Raw genomic sequence first — 23,337 nt, 5'->3', positions numbered from 1 at the left:
TCGTTTCTGTAAGCACAATGTACAAGATATTTCTTCAAATTACAAGAAATTAAACTGTATTATTATTACTTAAAATTATAACAAATTAATGACACAAAAGAGCTTTTAACAACTATTAATTACGTTTAGTTTCTTATAAATTTAATCTTTAGATGATTACGAATAAATTTATACTTATTATGTATAAAAACTCAACACTTATAACTAATGACATACACAATAATGAATACTGTTGGCGCACAATAAAAAAATTCGATTAAACTTAAATATATGAAATGTAAATATATAAAATATTCCTAACAGCACATGATATCATAAATGTACTGAGAATATTCCTATAATATTTTTTTTCTTGCGATATTTTCCGAACATTCTTAGAATCTACATGTCCTGTTAGGGGTATCTATATATTTTTTGCGTTTAACTATTGGTATAGTTCTATATTAATAAATTATAATAATTTTTTATTTAATTGCCAAGTCAATTTTATTGCGGAGGATTGACCTGGAGAGCGTCTTCAGGACCTTCCTCATCACTACCGTCTTCGGAATTATTCGATCTATCTTTGATGATCTGCGGACCTTGTACGAACATGACTAGAATGAGTAGAAAATGACACGTGGTTGAAGGCTCACTGAGCAGTGAAGTGCAAGTTGCACTGAAAGCTACCCTCAAGCTCGACGAAATTCTACGAGCGTATGAGGTGGTGCGAGGGGGATGGCTCACAGTGCCACGGTTTCGTGTCTGGCACCGCCCTTCGACGCATTGTTCGTGTCGTGTGGGAATTTCCACGCGATTCTACTCGTCTGCTTCTACTAGTCAATATCGCTATAGCGTAGATGTTTTTTTTGCGAATTGGTGAAAGTTCGCCGCATTTACTATAGATGTAAGACCATTATGCACACGTATTCAAATTGCATTGCTTATTTGAAATTGTAAGAGAGTTGAACAACTTGTAATGTCTATGAAATAACGGATAACAGATAACACATAATAGAGCAAAACAATAAGTATATTCTAACACGCGGAACCGATTTCGGAGGTATTTTGAAACACGCGAAACCAAAAATAGATATTGGTCTGTGGGGTTTACATTAAGTTTGTTATTATACAATCTGAGGGATATATAGTAGTAATAATTTTGAAAATTTATAAGTGTATTCATCATGTTCATGCTCCAATTGTCCTTAATTGATTGATTCAATGTGATGTTTAGAAGATTTGAATATTACATTTAATAATCACGAGGAAAGATAGAAAAATACATAAGTAATTGATACATGTTTACATACAATTATTTATGTGCATGTTAAAATTTTGTAAATATGCTAGAAAAATGTTCTGTAGATTAATAACAATAAATGCGTTAATTGACGGATCATGATAATCAAAATGTAGATATGCCGCGCACTACAATGTAGTGACTACATATATACATAAATTAGCTCGTATCAATTTGAATATGACATTACGTATATACATATATATCGCAAGCGGTGTATTATGCTCAGTACAAATGGAACATTACACAGATTCTTTCAATTGACTAACACACGCAATTGCTTCATGTAAAATTGCTCGTGCAATTGCACCAAGTAAAAATTTGTTGCTTGCGTGCAACGTGCAGACACGTTGCATTTTATTAATCCGTTTCGGTATGTGCGATTTGTTAGATAAAGTTGCATATTAGAAACTTTCGTAAAGTTGGGAAATAAATCTTCTTGACAGGCTTCGCCGAAAATTTGCGAAAGGGCATATGTTCAACTTCGCTCAAGATTGCGATCTGCAATCTTGAGAAGTGCAAGTAGATTTCGCCGTGGCATTTTCACACTACTTATATGCGAAAAGCATTTAGGCGTAATGCGATCGGTGGTCGTCGGTCTTGGTACCGACAGGAACCGGGCGTATCGCTCAAATAAAATCGATAACATGCACTTGTCAAAGGCATCATAAATAGACGTATCTAAGCTGTTATTAATAGTTTCGTTGTTTCGCGATTTTGGCTTACTCTGGCTTCGTCGCTGGTTTCCGTCATGTCGCGAAACTTCTGAGATCTTCTTTTGCGAGAGGACACCGCGAAACGATGCACGTCCTTGTGCAGTCCGTGCCGTAATGCGACATTAACTGCGTTTCTCCGTCTTTTAGTCGGTACTCATTCTCCTTCTTTCGTCCTATCTCTATCACTTCTCTCCTTTTCTTCCATCACTCGTTCAAAGGGTATTGCAAAGTTAAATAAAATGTCTCTAAGAATAGACAAAAATTGATTTGATTTAATTATTAATAACAACGCATTATAAAAGCTTAAATATTTAAGGTAAAACATTAAATTGATTCGAATGATCCGACATTATCAGCTATTAAGAAGCAACTGATGTGAAATAATATATACAATTATTGATTAAACCACGATACGAAAGCTACCTTTGAAGTACTGTGATTATTATTTGAATCAATGCCCGCGCAACGTATTTATTAGAATATTAGTCAAGTTATATAATATTTAACACATATGCATGTAATATGTGTATCGCGCGCGCCTGTGTAAAGTAAAAGTTATACAAAAATTGAAGATTTTAAGGCATTATATAATACGATTAAAACTTATTCAGTTATTATATAAAATATTATAAACAAAGTAAAATGAATTTAATTTTATAATATACAGTTAATATTAATGTAGATAAAATACATGTAGAAAATTGCTTAAAAGGTTAATAGAAGCTTAAAATTTTATTTAAAAATTAATAATTTTTAATAAATTAATAATTTTTATTGCTTTTATTTTATTGATTCTGTAGTCTCTTTACATTTTTTACAGCATAAATACATATTATATAATGTATTTAAGAATTTACAGTCAATTTTGCTTCAAATGAGAAGGTAATAAACAAAAAATAGAAATTTTTTTAAGCAAGTCTTTTTCTGCATTTAAATAAACCTCAATATTTTTTTAAATTTAAATAAATTATAAGTTTTAAAATTTAATATAAATTTAATAATTAATTAAATTAATAATATAATAATATAATATAATATAATTTAATGTAATAAAAATATTAAAAATTTGAAAGAGAAAAAATATTTCTGAATGTCTAATTAAATTTTGTCTAAGAAAAGGAAATTCATATCTAGATGTTAAATTTTAGGGTAGACCGGGGCACGTCACATGGGGCACGTTGTCACATCGGCTTTATTTAAAAAACTAATAATCAGAGAGCAGCACCCGTCATTCCCAAAACGTGTTAGTGTATGCCCATCTTTGGTGTGTTTACAGTGTTGAGATTGCTCCAGCCGTGTTGACGTAAAATCAACTTGAAAGTTTTTTGCGACCGTAAGTAAAATTTTATTGTCTAATATTCAACGTACTGGACATGAAGCTTATGTTTTTTCAGAATAGACCTTTATATTATCTTAAAGTATGTACTTTTACCTACCGCGTGCAATACCTAACCTTATGAATATCTCAAACGTGTCGGCCATGAGGCTGTTTGGAGTAAAAAAATGCCCTCGGGGCACGGTGTCACGAATTTTAATGTCATAGGTGCAATTGGGATATGGTGCGCTCCTACAAACGGAAAACTGCGAGAGCCGCAGTAGTCGATCTAGAAGTAATTCGTCTTGCTGTTAACGATCAATAAGTTGCGCATTCGAGTGGAATTCTTGTATTTAGATTAAGACGAAAACTTCGTTCTTTTTGTACTTTTTTGAAATAAAATAAATGTTTCTGTGAAGGATTTTACTTTTTTACATTGCAGCGCACTATAATATATTGATATTTACGTTGAATACAGTTTGGATAACATTTTGCATGCAATTACATTTGATGTGACAACGTGCCCCGGTCACGGGGCACGTTGTCACAAGCGACCTGTCGTTATTTATTGTTATGTAACAACTGTAGAGTAACAATCACACAAAATTCGATACTGTCCAATTGAAGCTGAGGGTTCACTCGAAATTTTGGCATATCACAGTACTCTCAAATATTGAATGTAAAAAATACAAAAAATATTGAAAAAAATGTGTGACAACGTGCCCCGGTCTACCCTACTATTAAAAGATTTATTATTATAATAATTAATATTGAAATTTTTGAGGAATATCTTTGGTATACATACCTTACAATTTTTAATTATTTGCTCGTCTGTAAGAAAGAAAATTTTCATAAAACTAATTATTAATAATTATACAAAATATTGGGTAAGAGTTAATGGCAAATTCTGTTACGTAAAGATTTTAATATTACATGAACTTTTCCAGATTTATTTTGATAAATGAAGATATCGTCAAGCTATATCGACTAACGTTTAGTATTGACTACTATTGACTAACGTATATATACGTTAGTCAAGTAACCCCTCCACTGTCCTCCCTCCTTCCAGCCAAGCAAGTAGTACCAGTTGGTATCAGGTCAAACATACTTGAGCATACATTGTATTCGGCGTTGTGTTGAAATAAAATCAAGATAAATTTATATAATAAAAAGTAATATAGTAACTGCTTTACTAATTTACCTTTTTTTGGAATAAAATAAATAACTTTGTGTAATTTAGAAGAGAAATAATGTGAGGAAAATTTTTTAAAAATATAAAAATTTTCTATGAAGTCATTTTAAATATCAATTTAATAATTACAATTTAACAATTACAAAAGAGGATGTTGATAGAATATCTGTGTAAAATTTTCTTGGAAATTGATATAAAAAATATGAAATAATTTCATAATATAGTGTATGCTATCAATCAAACTTTATATCCATGTATGCATGCATTTAAATAATAATGTGACTACTTAATTAATTTTTTACAAATACAAATAAATTAAAGGGAAGATGGTCAAAGAGATGGAATTATGAAGAAACAAGACGTATTTATATCGAGTTCCATATCGAGTGAAATATGCGGCATCTACGCTCTCTTTGTTTATTATTGTAATATCTTTCACTAGACTAATTTCTAGGACAATAATTGTGAATATTGTACCATTATCATCAAAGTCGTATCACTTTATCGTCATGACATATCTAGTACGCTCATTACACTTCAGTCGGGATTGCTTATATTCACGGCGTTTCTTCTTGCGCACTTTCTTCATTTCTATTACAAATTAGTATTTTTAAGACGGATGCATGTGATGCGTTATGATCATACTATCGTTCCATCAATTAATTTTAAGAGACATATCGAGATAATATTCTGCATGTTTATTGGATTTGATTAACGCTAATTTCGTTTTAACAGTACGTCCGTCCTAAAAAATGTTACTTATTATTAAAAATCTATTTTGATTGCCTACGTACAAGTTAACATTTTATCGAGTAAATAAAACGATTTACAAACCACATCGTAAAGTTTTTAGATTAGACAATAACTATATAATAACAACAACTTTTACTTATAAAAAAAAGCTTATTTATTTATAACATAAGTAATAACGTGTAAAACATATATTTATATGTATAATATTTATCGATATATTGCGGTTACATATAGAATGTTGCAGTTATATATTATTACTTTTATTTATTTAAAAACTCAATCAAAATTTACAACTTTTTACAACTATTTTAACTTTCTATATTAAATATTTTATAATAATACATAAAAATATAATAATATTAATTTGAAATGCACTTTTTTCTTGAAATTAAGTACAAAATAACATATCGTTATCTATTGTAAATTTAATTTGTAAAAATTATGATTTTTAATTGCCCATGGAAAATTGCTGATTACTGTTATTATTCTTATTGTTAGATTGTCTTGCAGTGTTTATAGTTGGCGATAATTTTGAGTTATTCAGTACTGATTTATAATTTATATAATCACGCAACAACTATTCGCACGCGCATAAATTATACATAATTGTATTATTTTGTATAAATGTAAGAATTAAATAAAAATTATGTGTGTGCGGGTGTTTGTAAACCGTCTCATATAGTTGGCAAAATGCAACTTGTGTTACATCATGTGTTGATTTTACGCTGATTGAAACCGCGAAACATTCCTGATCTGTAAATAATTCCTCAAGACGTCATTTTCTACTTCATATACTAAATGTGGTAATCTCAATCGCTGATGTACGTATCTTAAATAAAAATTATAAAACATAATACTTAGTACTAGGATAAATTTACTGCAAACATCGATAGATACGCCTCGTTAGTCAATAAAAATATATCTATATATTATGCTTAATTGTGTAAAGAAATTGACACAATAAAATGGCGCAACAATTTTTTGTAGTCCTCCACAAATCGCAATATCTATTAAATATTAAAAAAATTATTGTTAGATATATCATATAGTTGCAAGAAACTTTTATTTTATTATCTTTATGTTACCATACTTTTTTCTTTTTGTTCTTATATACAATAAAAATATTACGTTTTAATAAAAATTACAAATTGTAATTAAAAGTGCATATATTTTTAGTCATAACGTTCCGACGCATATCTATTTTACTAATATCCTTTTATTTTTATATTATATATATTTTCTACGATTTTTAGAGGACTATGAAACATCAAGCATTTCTATGATGCGACTTTTATGGTTACCACACCGAGCATACAATTCGATTTTGCGCGACAATTGTCAATCGCGATGTCAAGATCGCAAACGTATTCATGCGATCGATCAACACGACCCAATCTGCGAACAATCAGTTAAAATATGTAATAACAGCGCGCTCGTGATGAGGTACGTTACAAAACTAGTACAAAAAACTAACAGCTAGGTACAAAAATGTAATTAATCGTTAATAATGGAGGCCGCCCGGGAAACTTCCAGGGACCAATTCTGTTCGCTCATTATTTTCTTTTGCATTCTTCCTCGCGTCTTTCTCGTCACTTATTTATTTTTCTATCATTGGCAAACTCATTTCTATCGACCACCAACAATCAAATCCACTTGGACAAGCGGTTCTTGTTTTCTTTCAATTCTAAAATCTTACTGTCTCACGTGCAATCATTCTTCACTTTCCTTTTGAGCGACTTTCACATGTTTAGAATGTCGTAATTGCTGAGAAATTTAATACTGCTCGAATTTGGCGTATCCACGTGTGCAGAGTGGCGCGAGATTTATTTTTATAGCATATAATTTAGTAGAATCACGAACAGTTAAGCATATAAAGAAAAATAAACTGTGAATTTTATTTAATTATTGATTTAATTAGATATTTAACTCTAAGATCACAACGAAATTACGTGGAATAATTATAAATGGTCTTATTTCAAATAAAAATTGTTAGATACTTAAAATCTTTTTATAAATATTATTTGTTGTATTATAAATAAATTTATACACAATTTATGAATTTCTTGTTTGAAATAATTATCTCGAATCGCTTATTAAATTATTTGCAAAAGTTTTATGTGGGTTTTTAGGTGCTGGAAATCTGATGCCAATGCCTTTTATGTTTAAAGTGAAATATAAGTTATTATTTAATATAAACTATTCGAATTATAAATCTTTTGTAATATCTTAATAATGACATTTTTATCCAAAACGCTAAATAAAAATATTTAATTAATATATAATTAATATTGAACTATGTTTTAAAAGTTTTAGAATATTTCAAATATTTGAAAAATTTTTGAAATCTAAATGGCCGTGAAAGTCCAGTGTGATATTAGGGTTAATTGTAGATACTAAAATAAAAGACGCAGAGAGAGCGACGTATATATTCTATCTGTAAGAGAGAAAGAGAAGTTGTTCAATGCTACATGATAATCTCGAACCACTGCGCAGCGGTGAAGTTAGAGTACGGGAGTAAAGCTTTGATATTCGGATCTGGACGAGAGAACCGAATCACGAGCAATTATATGCGTACAAAGAGATATACGCAATAAAATCTGTTAGTGCGTCATAACCGAGTCTGGCCAAAAATTGTCACAGTTCGAAAACATATGGAATCTTTCTGGGGAAACATTTTTGGGACCGGAAAAGTGTACGTTAATAACACAAATTATGCTTGCTTTCATCACTTTTATTTGTATTATTATCAGCGCAATAAGTAATGCGGTTGTTTAGTATTAAGTCTTCACGGTTGAGTCGAAGTATTCCATTATGTAATTACATCGCCGTTACTCATTGTACTGGCAATAACTTATATAACAATTTCCGATAATATATACGAAAACATACGACAACTTGACATACTTTATACGATTTTATACTCTTATTTACATCTGAAATCTCTTTGAACATTCCCCGAAATTTTCCTTAAATTGTAGTCGAACCTGCGTTACTTTTTAGCCAGGTATTCAGCCGATTTATACAGCTAACACTCGAACTAGAAAATAGTTGATAGTTTTGTTTGATTCCGTTGTACAATTAAGACATCATGATACCATAAAGCGTCCTTTACATCTTCTTGTTATTTGATTTATTAAATAAATTATTTAATAACCAATTGTTTCGTTTTTTCGATAAAATTATCCTGAAAATTTAAAATCTGTAAATTAATTTTTAAATGTATTTTGTTACAACATTTAAAAAAAAAAACTGTAATTGTGAGGACTAGATAGATTGAGAAAAATATTAAAATAAATAATCTGTTAATAAATCTGTTAAAATAACACTTGAATCTTATTATCTGTGATTTGCTTAAAATTACATATATATAGATGCAAATTACTTATACAAAAAAATTATTTTATATACGGTAAAACTAATTGTTTTATGTTTAAATTGCTTTACTATTATAAGCACTCAAGCTAAAAAGCTTAAGTATCTTTAGTATTTAAAATAACGAGCAGATCTTTCGGACTATTTTTCTTCATTCGACAGAAAAACACTTTTGTGCTTTTTCAACGCTTTAAATGTCATGAATAAAACAGCAATTAAACACTCTTATCGGATTAATTTCTTAGAGAAAAGTTATACTTGAATGAAATGTGTGTATTAGAGTCTATAGTAAAAAATAGAAGCTGAGACTTTCTAGACACCGATTTGCATATAGATTTTCATTTACAGAATTAATGTTTGTCGAAAACATTAGGGCACGCCCATACATCCACGCGAGCACTATTCAGGAGCACCACGAAGAAACTTTGGCAAATTTCATTGTCCGCTTTTCATTTTAGCGATATTACGTGGCAGTTTAGCTACGCCTAATTCTAGCATTCCATGCTATTATTAATAGGCGTCACAAATCTGTTCACGTTCGCTAATTCTTCTTGTATTGGAATATATAATTTCTTACAAAACACAGACAGATATTTTATTCAATGTCAGATGATGAACTTTCTATTTCTTAATCGTTATATGTCTATCAGTTTAGTTTAATAAGTAATACAATTAATTATTTTTAACAAATATTAAACAAAATTCTTTTTCTGATTTTGGTGTTAGTTATACATTTACATTTTTTACTGCAAAAATGATCAGATACTGCGTTTCTTTTTGTCATTTTTTTTGTCAGAGTCGTATATAAATAGATTCCACAATTTTAAATAAATGTTTATATTTTCATATATTTTCATGTTTTTAACCTTCCGTCATCCATATAGGGCTTTATGGTTAATCTAGATCTAGAGATAAATGAAACCAACGGTCTGTGTCTTGCATTCGCACTCGTTGATTGCGCTACGCCTAAATTTAAGCAGTCGAAAAGTTTTTTCTTTTTCACAGAAGTATTTTCCAAAACCGAGTTTTTCTATACGATCAACATATATTTTCTTTTTATCTGTCTTCTTCCAGAATATCGATCCCAGTTTCAACTTTAGTTGGCTTGTACATAATCTGTTCAAAACACATTCGAAATTGCGTCTCGAGTTGTCATGGTTCACGTAGACGTGCGAAAATTGGACGCAATAGTTTACGCTCTCATGCAAAAAAGTTGCTATTAACCGATTTCGTATATGTATATCATTTAGTACAAGATTAGTAATAAAGCTTACAGCGGGCGCCGAGTTAGAATGCCCGTAAAACTAGCGCGTGATCTAAATTAAGAATTAGATTAAAACGACGATATTTTGATTTCCATGGCGAGGGTATTTCGTTAATGCAGTTTGCGTCAAGAAAGCCAATGAGAGCCCAGCTAGATTTCTGAAGAGAGAGGCACCTTTTCTTTCTTGTCGAAAAACCTATTTCATTCGAATAATTAAGCAATCAATTCTCGCTAGCAATTCTCGTTAACGAAAGCGAATCTCGATAAGTGGAAAGAATTATTCGAGATTCATATTTATCATAGAAGTTATCAAGCTATATAAGAGAATTTTACGCGCAATTTGCCAACTTTCTATTCGCATTAGTTGACAAACTCACAGTCGCCGGCTTATCCCTTTTACGAACATGCTGTTAATATTTTTAAATATCTATAAGTCAAGTAGCCGTATAAACTATACCATTTTAATAATTTTGCTACAATTTACGACTATATTTGTTAGTGTACTCAAAGTATACTAACAATAATAAAAGAGACAAGCGAATTAATCGACATTAAGACGCTCAGACGCCTTGATTTCAGATTATTTTGCAGCTTCTCGACGAGAAAGAGAAAGAGCATATAGAAAGCCGGCGCCTAGGAAGCGCATTAAAAAAGCGTAACGTTTGCACGCTCGGCACTCGATTATCTTTCATCGAGGGTGTTCTACGGGCACGACGACACTTCGACGACGCAAAACTCGTCGCCGACGACGCGTCACATTTATACTTAGAGGCATCTCCGTTAATTGACTATTTCTCTCCCCGCATATGTTCCGGCGTCGATTAGTTTAATGGATCAATTTTATAATTGGATCTGCTTGCGCGACAGTCATTAGTAAAACTCACGATTTTCGCATAGTTTGCTACGACATTTATTGAGCGTGATCTTACGACGTAAACTAGGCGACGATTAGTTTTAAATATCGTAGAACGATTCTCCGTTTTATCTTCGTATACAGCGCAGAAACTCATCCCGATTAACGGGATTTTAATTAACGGACTTTAGCGTGTTTGAGCGAAGCGAGATTATTTTTAGAGAAATGGACGCGCGTCGGCGAAGTCGCCGAATTCCGCCGGCAAAAAATTTCGCAAAGCTCGTTGCACCACTCGCATTTTTTCACTACTTCGCGTTATTATTATTATTATTTTTTTTTTTTCATATAAATGGTCGTGATGTTGATTTTTATTTCGAAAATTGGGCAAGCTAAATATTGATTGTAATTTTGATTATTTAGATTATAAAGTTCAATCTAGATAATATTTAAGCTGTCTATATTATCTGAGATACTCGACTTAATGTAATGTAATAATTTTAGTAAAGAACGTTTAACTACTTTTGTGGTATTACTTCTATGAGCATTGCAATGAGCAAGATATAGTGCAAGTTATTAATAAACTTTCCAAATCTTTTTTTTTATTTTTCTTCAAAATTTGGGAAATTTGCTCTTTGTACCTTAGATTTTTCTCAACGTTTTATAAATTTTTCATAAGCGGATAAAATTTAACATTTTTTTTTTACAGAAAGTCATTCTCTTCGGGAAATATATGACATATATAAATTTTCGTTTATACAACTATATGTGAATACAATTAGAATGCAGATACCATAGTACAGATTTATTTCTTTGAAAAAATATTAATTTTTCATGATTAAAACAAAATTTAGAACTTAATATTTTTTTACCCGCTTAAAAATCCAAAAATTTCATTTCTGCGCTTACAAACTGCTTTTATATTTCAAAATTTTTTCTTGATATCCCATATAATATTCATGTTATTAATTTTCATTAAATGTACTTTTTATTTCTATTTATTATTTATTTTAATTAAATTAAAAGCCAGTACCGATACATAATGAGTTCTTTATTCGCGACTTTTATTCATTCCTTTCATTTAGAGCGCGAAGTTTTAAGGAACCATCTTGCGAGTGGTGCCAAGATGCGAGTACGATCCTTGAAGAAAGGTGAAAGCGACTTCTTAAGAATGCGTCGCGAACAGAACAGAACGCAACAGAAGCGTTGCTGCTCGTAGACGCGAGTGATCGATGTGACGTTAGTCGTCGTCGTCGAGGCCGAGAAGTTCCGGCGGAAGTCGCCTGTGCCGACAGCATATGGTGAGACAGAGCACTCGCACGGCCAACCGGAACTGGGGGCTTAGTGTACTGAGCACAACCGCTTTCCAAAAGCTGTTTGTGACTCCCAGCCACACCACGGCAAAGTTTAAAAACGGCACCTACGGTTCAGTAAGATAGGATCAGATTAGAGATATTTTAATAGATATTTAAGATATTTAACTGTCATAATCTATCAGGATTAACTTTTTTATTAATTTCTCCGTTTATTTTTTCTTTCAATTTAGAGTTAAAATCTTGACTGTTTTTTTTTTGCATTTTGTCAAACGCTTTTGAGGCCAATTGTAATGCTAAATAGATAATGTTAACTTTTAGTGATTGGTATTATGCACATATATAGAAGCGCAAAAAGTAATAAATTCCTTGCAACAATTCCTTGCAGCAAATTGACGTCTATTAATAAAAATCTAAACAATTAGAGAAAAATAAAGTTTATTTTTATATTAAAAAATAAAAAATATTGTGCACAAGTAAATATTAGAGAAGTATTTTATATTTTGTACCTTCTTTCTTTTATAGAAGTGTCACACGAAGTATACCTTTGCATGCAAACTTCTTACGCTTATGCTTACGCTAGCGAGCATTCTCTATTAACCTACTTTGGTTTACAAACGTGTCGACCTACATTTTTAATCGTCTCATTTTCAATGCCTTTTTTCACAAAGTTTAGAGTTATTTTTAAATTACATCAATGTCAAGCGAGTGTCATTACAGTCGTCCTAATACCAGCGTTTTCAGAAAAGTAACTTTTATAAGAATAGAAACATGCTACCTTATCGGCAAAATAAGAGTTTATAAATTGTAATATTCTTTGCATCAAGTTGGAAGTGGTTATTATATTAATCACTTAATTTTGTAGGTACTTAATTGTACTTAATCAGAAGAAGTTAATCAAACGTAAATCCAGATTGTTTTTGGTTTAAATTGCGCTTAAGGACGTTCTCCGGTCCTTATACTAGAGAAAATCGATTTTCTTTAGATTTTCTTGAAACTGTGAATATACGTTAATTTAGGTGTGCTTTATGCGTGGTATAAATTTCAGTACCTCTTCCGGTATAAAAAATAAAGATACTGAGCCTCAAAGTTTCAACTTTTACTAATAAAAAGGTTTTCCAGGCCAAACGGTAAGAGATACGAGGTTGGTCAAAAGGACCAAAGTTGCTCCTCTCGTCGAGTTCTATAAGGAAAAAATGCCAAAATTAAAAAAAATTAAATTAAAAAATTTTTTTTGGTAAAAATTGAAACTTTGAGGCTCAGTATCTTGATTTTTTATACCGGAAGAGGTACTGAAATTTATACCACGCATAAAGCACACCTAAATTAACGTATATTCACAGTTTCAAGAAAATCTAAAGAAAATCGATTTTCTCTAGTATAAGGACCGGAGAACGTCCTTAACATTATATTAGATGATTTTTGTTTTCCTATTGATTCTTATTACTTTGTAAAATATTAAATTCACTTACAGGAACGTTATTTAATACTATTTATTAAATTTACATGAATCAACTATACTGGATACTTAATTAGTATATAATCTAAAGGTATTAGTATATTAAGATTCACGCATGTCTTATGTCTTATAAGATAAAATTGCTCTTTCAAATATTAATTCATCAATATTAATTGATCGCAAGAATTATTACCTGAGGAGGTCCATTAACGACCGCGTATATCCTTAACCCGGCAAATGGTGCCCATGATATCCAGAAAGTCATCACTAGGACGAAGGACATAATATGACTCGGGTTACTCAGATTTTCGGATAACGCGGTAGCGTACTCCTTGTCGTGGACTAGAGCGCCGGACTTTAGTCGCCTCATCGTGGAGAATATGTAGGAGTACGTGTAGACGATGGTGATGACTGACGGTCCCAACACGAGGATGGACAGGGTGATGGTATATGCGGCCATGTTGCCCCAGTCGAGCATACAGATGAAGGCCTCGCGGTCGAAGATCGGCTTGTTGAAACCGAGCAAGGGCGGGCAGCACATCATTGCCACGCTGATCCACGTGAAGACCATCCAACATTGACATCGGGTTTTCGTCTGTACTGTCTCGTATCTCAATGGTTTCCTGCAAAAGTCATAAATTAGAACCTGATATTAAACCCCTTCAGGAAAATCTTGCAGGAGTCTCAGATGTGACGTTGCAAAAGAGGACTGCTACAATTAAAAAATAATAATATACCTACAATTTGTGTCTAACATAATAGCAAAGGTATTTATAATATGTAGTAAAATAAAATGAATAATATAAAAAAGTGTGCAAATTAGAAACTTGCACATTGCTTCCTCATCATTACAGATCGTTACCATTGCTCCTATTTTATTTCGCTCACAAAGCTCCTCTTATGAGGAAGCTTGTATTTTATTTGATGCATAATTATTAATAATTTATTAGTTTGGCTTCCTCATAGAGGAAGCTTTATAAATGAAATAAAATAGAAGCAATGATAGCGATCTGTAATGATGAGGAAGCAATGTGCAAGTTTCTAATTTGCACACTTTTTTAATTTTAAATTGAACCTTTTTATGAATTGATAGAGGGTCAGAGCTTAGTAGCACAAGTGGGGTTTTACAATTGACGCAATGTCAACTCGATGTTGATTTTGGGACTTTTCAGGCTACATGGTACATATTATATGGACTTTGCATATGGACTTTTGATCGCGTATAAAGCTGGGTCTCAGGGTCTAATCAACCAAATCTTAAAGAATCATATACATATGAAATAGGGGTAGAAAAGACTGAAGAATATAATAGAATTATAAATAGCCCAATGTCTCAAAATTGGCGGAAGTTAGAGCAACCACGGACATTTCTCAAAAAATTCAAAATTTTATTAAAAAATACCAAACTCTATATAAAATTACATGTGCTGCTTATACATTTTTTAAGCAGAAATCGGCAATTCCTTCTCCGATCCTTACCAAATTCAATACCAACTTACCTTTAATGATACTCTAATAAAAAATATATACTCCATAAAAAAAAATTGAACTCAATATCTCAAAATTTGCGGAAATTAGATCAATCACATAGATTTTTTAAGACAGAAATCGGTAACCTTTTTATTATTAGCAATTTTTCTAATTCTATTATATTCTTTAGTCTCTTCTACCCTTATTTCATATAGGGTAACTCCGGTATTTACCCCTATTTCATATAGGGTAACTCCGGTATTTACGCCGCGCGGGGATTTACGCCGCAGAAGTCAGAAAAAATAGAAGGAATAAAGATACTTGCTCGCAATCACACTGTTATGTGCCTTTACGCTATATTAGCATTGTATTGTAATTTCTTTACTGTTAATATTAACGAAACCGTCGTGAGTTGAATCGATTTCTCACCGTAGTAAGCAGCGCGATCATATATTACGACTACGTAAAATGATTACTGTAGGGAATGTAAAAGGTTTAATGGTTATTTCATGATACATAAGTGTAGAAGGATAGTAAATGATGGAATACAGCAAAATACAAATGCATAGCTCTTGTATACTTTTTGTTTAGCTTGATGTCTTGTATATCCCTCCTGTTTAGGATGTACGGCATTTTTAGCATGCGGGATTTATGCCATAGTACAGACACTTTGTAAAACTTGAAATCTCCTATGTGTTCTTTTTCCTTTTTTTTTGGATTGTATAACAATAATCTTTAATACATCTATCGCTCTTCTATTTTTTTTTTAAATTTTTCAGTTTTATAATTTGTTTATCATTCTTACATCTTAATAAACTTTTTACACACATTTTGTAACTTATTATGACATTTTATTGCCTTATTTATAAACGTTATTTGTAATTTTTTATAAGGCGTATATTTCATCCATGAATGTCATATATCCCACCTCTCTGGGATATATATGCAAATATGCAAGGGTTTCTAATGGTTTTTTTTTATTAAATACAAAGAATGAATATTTCATATTTCTATTTTTTTTAAGTAGTAGACAGTATAACGTTTTTATTGGTATAATTCATTTGCCTTAAACATAGTAAATAGTACTCGATAAATTAAGTTTCCCTTAGCTACGGCGTATATACCGGAGTTACCCTACAATTCTTTAACATTTGGTTGATTAGTTCTTGAGTTATAGATAAATGTGTACACACATACACACATACGGACATTTTTTTAAGGCGATTTTCCGACGTTTTAGAACATTCAGAACACATTGGCATCAAAAACTAAAAAAACAATTTTTTCTTCGGTCTTTTCTCTACCCCTATTTCATATATATAATTCTTTAAGATTTCGTTTATTAGACCTAGTTTTATACACAATTAAAGGTCCATATACGAGGTTTACGAAAACAAAGCTTCCCAAGGAGCGCCAATGCGCGTATAATGCGCTTTGAATGTACATTAAACTTTGCATTAAATGCGGGTCGTAAATGCACATTTAAAGCGCATATTTGTCTCGCATTATATGCGCATTTAATGCATATTATGGCAGCGCATACCAAAAAGTGCACCTACGCTCATTGATCGAGAAGCCCAATCGGACAACTAATAGTGAACTCTGTACTATATTGAAATGCTCACTACAATGTTTAGAGGCCGGACACGAAGAAAAAAGGGATAGGTTGCTCAGTGTCCACTGTGTCCAGACAGAGAAAGAAATGGACGTTGAGTGCAACCTACACTGAGAAAAAAAGCTTTTGCTTCAATTAAAGTGCTATCACGGGGTGCCACAAAAACATAAGTAGTTTATTCAATTGTATTATTATTAGACCCAATATCTGGATTATTAAACCAATAATTTAATTATTCTAAGCATTACTGTAAGCATATTCCAGTACAGCTATCACAGAAGAAAAGAACATTCTTATTTAGAGAATATCTTAATTTTTGACATGTAAATCTTGAAATGAGATTATATAGCGTATAATCTCGTTAAGAATTACATGTCAAAGATAAAGATATTCTCTAAATAAGAATGTTCTTTTATCTGTGTAGAGTTCACTATGGACAACCGAAGCTCCACCAACTTGCTTACCCTATAGGGGATCTAAGAGTCTACACGTGCATTTACACATTGATGCTTTAAACGCAGAAATAAGAACAAAGATAGTTAGTGGAACTATTTATTTAAAATTCAATTTATATAAAATTTAAAAACTTAAATAAAATGTTTCATAATGAGTAAGAAGCTACTTATTTATGTAAATATAATATAAAACCTGTTATTTATAAATCAAATGCTCAATTTGCATTAATTACGCATTTAAATGCGCGCATTTTGAACACACAATTAATGTAGTTTTGAAGCCAATGCAATTGTACGCGCATTAAAAGCACGTTATACGCGCATTGGCGCTCCTTGGGTTCCTCTATATGAGGAAGCAATAAGATTTCTTAATAGAGTATTAACGTTAATACGCATTGTGTTAATACAAAATGGACAGCTATCTGTTGCTATTGTCATGTGGTATACCTAATTGTAATATATCTATTTGTAATTGTAATTAGATTTAATTATCATGTACCTGATAGCAAGATAGCGATCGACGGAGATCCACATGAAGGTATATACTGATACCGCCCAAAGTGTAACTTCCAAGTAACCGACGAGTCGGCACACGATGTCTCCGTAGACCCATCTTCGAACCAACGCTGGATACACCGAGAGCGGAACCACTAACACACCACAAAGAAGATCTGCCGAGGCGAGTGACAGCAAGTAGTAGTTTATCACCTCGGAGGGACCTATAAATAAAATAATATTTTTAATAAAATACGTGACTATTATTATATACCTATTCGTTCATTGACACAAATTCGTTATATTTATTTCTCTTTTTATTGGATTATATAGATCAGTAGTATTATTAATCTAATTGTAAGATTAATTTTGAGAATTCTCAAAGAGAAACATCTTTAAATTTCAAAATTTTGAAAATTTGAAATTTAATTCGAATATTTAACATCTAAAGTATAAAAAATTTCTAACCTGTAAATTCTTATATTATTATTTGGAATTAACAAAATAATATATTTTAAATTTAAAAATGTAAATATGTTAAAAATATAAATATATCAAGAATTTGATATTTTCAAAGATTTACCGTTAGGAGAATGTTGCAATTCACATCACACAAACCAAAATTATAATAAGAATGGAAGTAGAAAGGAAACATAAGATCCAGGAATAGAAAGATTGCAAATTTGTCAAATTGCGAAAATGTACAATTAACGTACAAGTCCGTTTGTTTTATTAACGATAAAGTTATACAGCTTATAATTTTCAAATAAAGAAGTTCTTATCTTATACGCAAAGAAAAACGGGAGCATACGCTGGAATACTGAATGCATGCTCATCTAGCAATAAGTACCGTAATTAAAACGGACAACTGAAATTGACATTATAAATATAATTTTGAAGTGTGCAATGTTTGCGAATGCAAGGAATTCCGTCTTACCGCGGAAGTTGAGGTAGGTGATGATGATAAGAAGATTCGAGACGATGATAGCGACGGCGACCACGAAGATAAGGCTCGCCTGCATGAGAGCCTCCAACGAGTGCTCCTCCATGCCGCCACCCTTTCGAGCTGCATCCCCCCCACCCGCCCTTAGATGCTTTTACCCTTCACCCTTTTCGCGATCTTTCCGCTACCAGGTACTGGACCTTCCTAGAAGCTTGTACACTGAAAAAAAAATGTTCTGTATTTTATAGTAAATATTAGTTTGCATACAAAACTGTGACCCCATTTACTAAAATAAAGAAAATTTTCCTTTTTATTAGTACATGTGTATTCACTGAGAAAAAAATATATTAATAAAAAGGAAAATTTTGTTTATTTTAATAAATGGTGTTACAGTTGTATACAAACTAATGTTTACTAAACTGCCAGAACATTTTTTTCTCAGTGTACCTTCGGCTTCCGCACGGTTGTCTTCTTGGTTACGTATGTTTCTAAGGCTACTCCGCACCCTTGGAAAGGAACGTGTTTAAAATCCTTAGGCAAATGAGTCCTCGATACTGAAGTTATGTCTTCGAGAATCTTGATATACAATCGATGTAACCGTATCACTGTAAATTCGAAAGAATTAATTTGTATGTGCATGTTGCGATTATTAATCTTATTTATTATTTACTAATCATTTCTTGTAAATTTTATTGTAGGGGAGACCGGGGCTAGACCGCTACCGGGGTAAATCCGCTAAATCAAATATCTCGGAACCTGTATATTGTGCGAACTCGCTATTAACATTGTAAACGCTGCTTATGGTACCCATGTGACCAACGGAGTTTCGGCAGGTAACCCCCCTGTCGCTATTTATCGCTCACCCGCGAGAAACGCGGCTTGGTTAGGTTGCTCGAGGGTCCGCGCTGATCCTATGGCACCGGAACGCCGTCACGCGTGTTCCCCGTGGTTGCCCGCGTTGACAATGTGATGTGCCGTTGGGGAGTTTACGATTTGGTTAACCTCTGTATTCACGTGCCTAAATTGTTTTATGGAATAGGTAAAACAATTATTTTTTAATAATGTTTTGCATAAAATTTTTTAATAAATTTTTATATTTTTCTCTTAAAAAACAATTATTAAAATGTATCCTATCATTTTTCAGGATTAGATGTACGTATATGTATTGAAAATGAAGTGTAACGGATTAACCCCGAGGGGGTGGCGGTTCAACCCCGGCATTTTTGAGATTTCAATTTTTGCACCGTTGTCGTTTTTGCTCTATACCGGTTAAACAAAGCGACGTAGATAAAAATTTCCTGTATAAATTTTGTAGCTAAAGGTTCACTCTTTACAGTGGTATACCAAATTTAACTACAATTATTTATTTTGTTGTTAAAAATCGGCACCGAAAAAAAACTAACGGTCTAGCCCCGGTCTCCCCTATATGACTGAGTAAAATAATTGCATCTTTTGCAGAAACAGTTTTAAAATAAAATAATTTAACACTTGATTTATTACACATATGTAAATTGGCGTGACAGAAAAAAATCAGTACAATAATCTAAAAATACATATTGACCGAGTTGATAAATATATAAACTTTAAAACACATAAAAATCATAATAATTATACAGGATAAATATTTACAACTGCGAAAATGTATTTGATTAAATAGTCTATTTTATAATAAAGATATCTAAAATATAAAATGATATCATTTACCGTTATATTATAGTTATCAAATGTAGCCATTAAGATTTCTTTGATAGTCTTTTGGATTAACATAATCCAATGCTTTATGATATGAATATTATGCAATGATTATTAACGGATATTTAGTTTTGACATAAAAAAAAAGATTTTATAGCAGAAATAATTTATAAGAGGAAATTCTTTGACCAAACTGACGTTTAATCGTAATATTACATTAATCCATATCGTAATATTAAATTATTCTCGACGTTTCGACACTCGTTTTGTGTCCTTATCAAGAGTTAACTATCTCATACTAGAAATTAGCCGCACAACAAATTTTCCTTGCAGTGTTAACACTTTGTCAAAATTTCAATATGAAGGAGCCGCCGTCCATCTTTATCGTGCGATGTAGCACTAAATTAATATAACCGGAACGGAGACATGTAAGAAGCGTCGTTCCGAGTCGAAGGACGGAGTCAAACTGAATAATTTAATTATTCGAAAAAAATATCTTTGACTTATCTTTAGCAACAATATGCAACAATATGCAAATATTGTTTGTGGAGAATAATGAGAATTTCTAAATTAAGACCGTCACGCGTGCCATTTATCTTCAAGTTTGAGGTCAATGTGTTAGTCTAATTCCGTTTTAGAAATGGAGAGCGGGGGAAGAGAGAGAGAGTGTTACATAGGAAAATTGCATTCCGAAGGATAGATCTGTTAGATAACGTATAGTACGAGCGTATTGGACAAGTTTCTGGATCGTTCGTGTCGATAACACACGCCGCCGCCAGAGACTTTTCTTCCTTTTTATTTTCCCGCGAAAGCCACGTAATCCTTCCCTGGTGGGAACACCCCGCAGACTATCCGCATGACAGTTTCCCTCCCTAAGTATCGACCGCCATTCATAATTTAGCTGAGTCGATTCTGAATGGAGGAGTGTATCGTGTGGCATCGTGCCGTCTGTCGCGTTTCCCGAATTAAAGTGGAAACTTTCACATTTTGCACAACAAGGTGATACATTGTCACATTGGCACCGTTGATAACACAAAGTAAAAGCAATATGCAATAATGGCGTATATATATAGTAATAAAACGTAGGTAATCGAGACACTTGACGTTGCACCGTCATCTGGGAGAATATCGCGCTTTATGCAATTATTTAAAGGTATTTTTTTAATGCGTCGATTATGTATGATAATTAATTGCATGATTCTGTTTGTACCATTTGGAGTGTTAATAAAATATAACCCAAAAAAATTAAAGTTTTTAAGCTTAAAAAATTAAAGATTAATATAAGTTTTAAAAAATAGGATATAAGATTTTATTTTTTTTATTTTTCAGTTGTACATATATATAAATATCTAAAAAATATTATTTATACTTGTGTGAATGATAATTAAATATTTGTTCTATCAATTTATTACAACTCCTATATATAAATATTTTTGTATTACAATTGCAATACTCAATATTCCAATAATTTATTCGTACAATTTATTCGTAACATTTATTTTTGTATCTTGCGCATAACTGTTTGGAAATTATATAATTATTTGGATTGTCCCAGGTCTGTTAAACAGATCAAAGCTTCGTGTTTGAATGATAAGAATTTCTTTGATAAAATTGAATAATTATAAAATTTTTCCCTTCAGTTTCTTCAGCGTTTATGTTGCTTACAAATGTATAATATTATATAATCGCAAATTAAAAAAATATTTTATAGTCAACATAACAGTATCAATTATTTCTCATTGTCAGTTAATTAATTGTTTTTGTGAAATAAAAAGTATCGAGAATATATTATTCGTTCAGAGATAAACTTAATATTAAGTTTGAATCTTTGATTGGACGTTTCTCGGGCATTACATCGTGCTTGCCATCGGATTGGCCTTTCAGTGGATTTGCAACCAGCAACAATTCAAAATCAGATGCAGTTCTAACCGAAGCGCATTTGCCCACGTGAAAGCGACGTAATCAACTCGAAGATCGATATATGTCGTAATTATCGTTTATAATGGTTGCTTAATTATAAATAAAACGTCATAAGCACTGACACGCAACGATCGAAACTTTGTTACATAAAAAGCAGCTTGATGAAGCCCCAGGTATGTTACGACTTGAGTAATTACGCACGCTATTCCTTCGTCTCGTTGTTACTGGGTATCGATATTTTTGACATAGCGCGTGACTCCGCTACCGATTTTCTCATTTTATTCTTTTTTTTATCAAACATATAAAAGTACGATAAATATTGACCGACGAGAGTGTCAGAACGCGAAAAAATCACCAGCAGTTTTCATTCGCTGGCGGTGACATTGATCGCACAAAAATGCGTCGGAGAAAGCGATTTCGCTTGTTGTACAATTTAGAAAATAATGTAAAATGTGGTGCAACATATATATTATGCATTATATATATTAAGAACATAGACTATGTTGATTGTATGCCAAGGACTTAGCTAAACAAACAAATAAATATTCGTTACCGCTATCAGCACGAGGAGATGCTCTGGGCGCAGGAAGTGGGCGATATTATAATATACATATATTATTTGATAGAAAATTAGTGATATTATAGTATTTAAGTTAATTAATGTATTTAGTATTTAGTATGCCAATTGGCTAATATTATATAGGTAATATGTGAAATTCACCTCTCACCAAAATATCTTTCCTCCTATTTTTGAGACTATGTTATTATTATTTTTTTTACCAACCTCCTCTACAAATGTATATAGAAGTGTGTGCGTTCCTGACCCATAACTCATAATGAAATAGGTGAAGTATTGGATTTTAGGCCATAAATGCACACATTTCTATATGCATTTTAGAGGAGGTTGGTAAAAATAGTAGTAACATAGTCTAAAGTCCCAAAAACAGGAGGAAAGATACTTTGATGAGAGGTGAATTTCACACATTATTAATTATCATATATAATATTAGCTAATTAGCACTGAATACTAAATACATTAATTAACTTAAATATTATAATAACACTAAATTTTCTATCTAATAATAAATTATAATATCGCTCACCTTCCTACGCCCAGAGCATCCCCCTGTGGTGATGGCGGTAACGAACAAATTTATTTGTTTGTTCAGCTAAGTCCTTGGTATACAATCAAGGCACGTAAAGAAAACAAAATATCATGTTTATGTTTTAA

At 31.8% G+C, this 23,337-nt stretch overlaps 1 protein-coding gene across 4 annotated transcripts in view; it reads right to left on the bottom strand.

Annotated features, from left to right (window-relative positions):
• Nucleotides 1–4,869: 4,869 nt before the first annotated feature.
• Dopecr (G-protein coupled receptor DopEcR) overlaps nucleotides 4,870–23,337 on the bottom strand; it is a 28,648-nt gene continuing 10,180 nt past the window's right edge. Inside the window, exons 2-7 of one of the 4 annotated variants that reach the window (XM_071719878.1) lie at nucleotides 19,358–19,512; nucleotides 18,942–19,099; nucleotides 18,489–18,713; nucleotides 17,556–17,775; nucleotides 13,710–14,139; nucleotides 4,870–12,164 (exon numbers count right to left, since the gene is read on the bottom strand). In XM_071719878.1, coding sequence (XP_071575979.1) covers nucleotides 11,985–12,164; nucleotides 13,710–14,139; nucleotides 17,556–17,775; nucleotides 18,489–18,600 — 942 coding nt within the window. In that variant the 5' untranslated portion in view covers nucleotides 18,601–18,713; nucleotides 18,942–19,099; nucleotides 19,358–19,512 and the 3' untranslated portion in view covers nucleotides 4,870–11,984. Of the gene's footprint in view, nucleotides 12,165–13,709; nucleotides 14,140–17,555; nucleotides 17,776–18,488; nucleotides 18,730–18,941; nucleotides 19,100–19,357; nucleotides 19,513–23,337 lie in introns of all 4 variants that reach the window. The other 3 variants (XM_071719879.1, XM_071719877.1, XM_071719880.1) reach the window with 3 other exon arrangements.

This window comes from Temnothorax nylanderi, unplaced genomic scaffold, assembly GCF_030848795.1.
Source record: "Temnothorax nylanderi isolate EJ_2023f unplaced genomic scaffold, tnyl_v1.0 TNYL_tig0313_pilon, whole genome shotgun sequence".
Lineage (NCBI taxonomy): Eukaryota > Metazoa > Arthropoda > Insecta > Hymenoptera > Formicidae > Temnothorax > Temnothorax nylanderi.
This window is presented reverse-complemented; position numbering and strand designations above follow the sequence as displayed.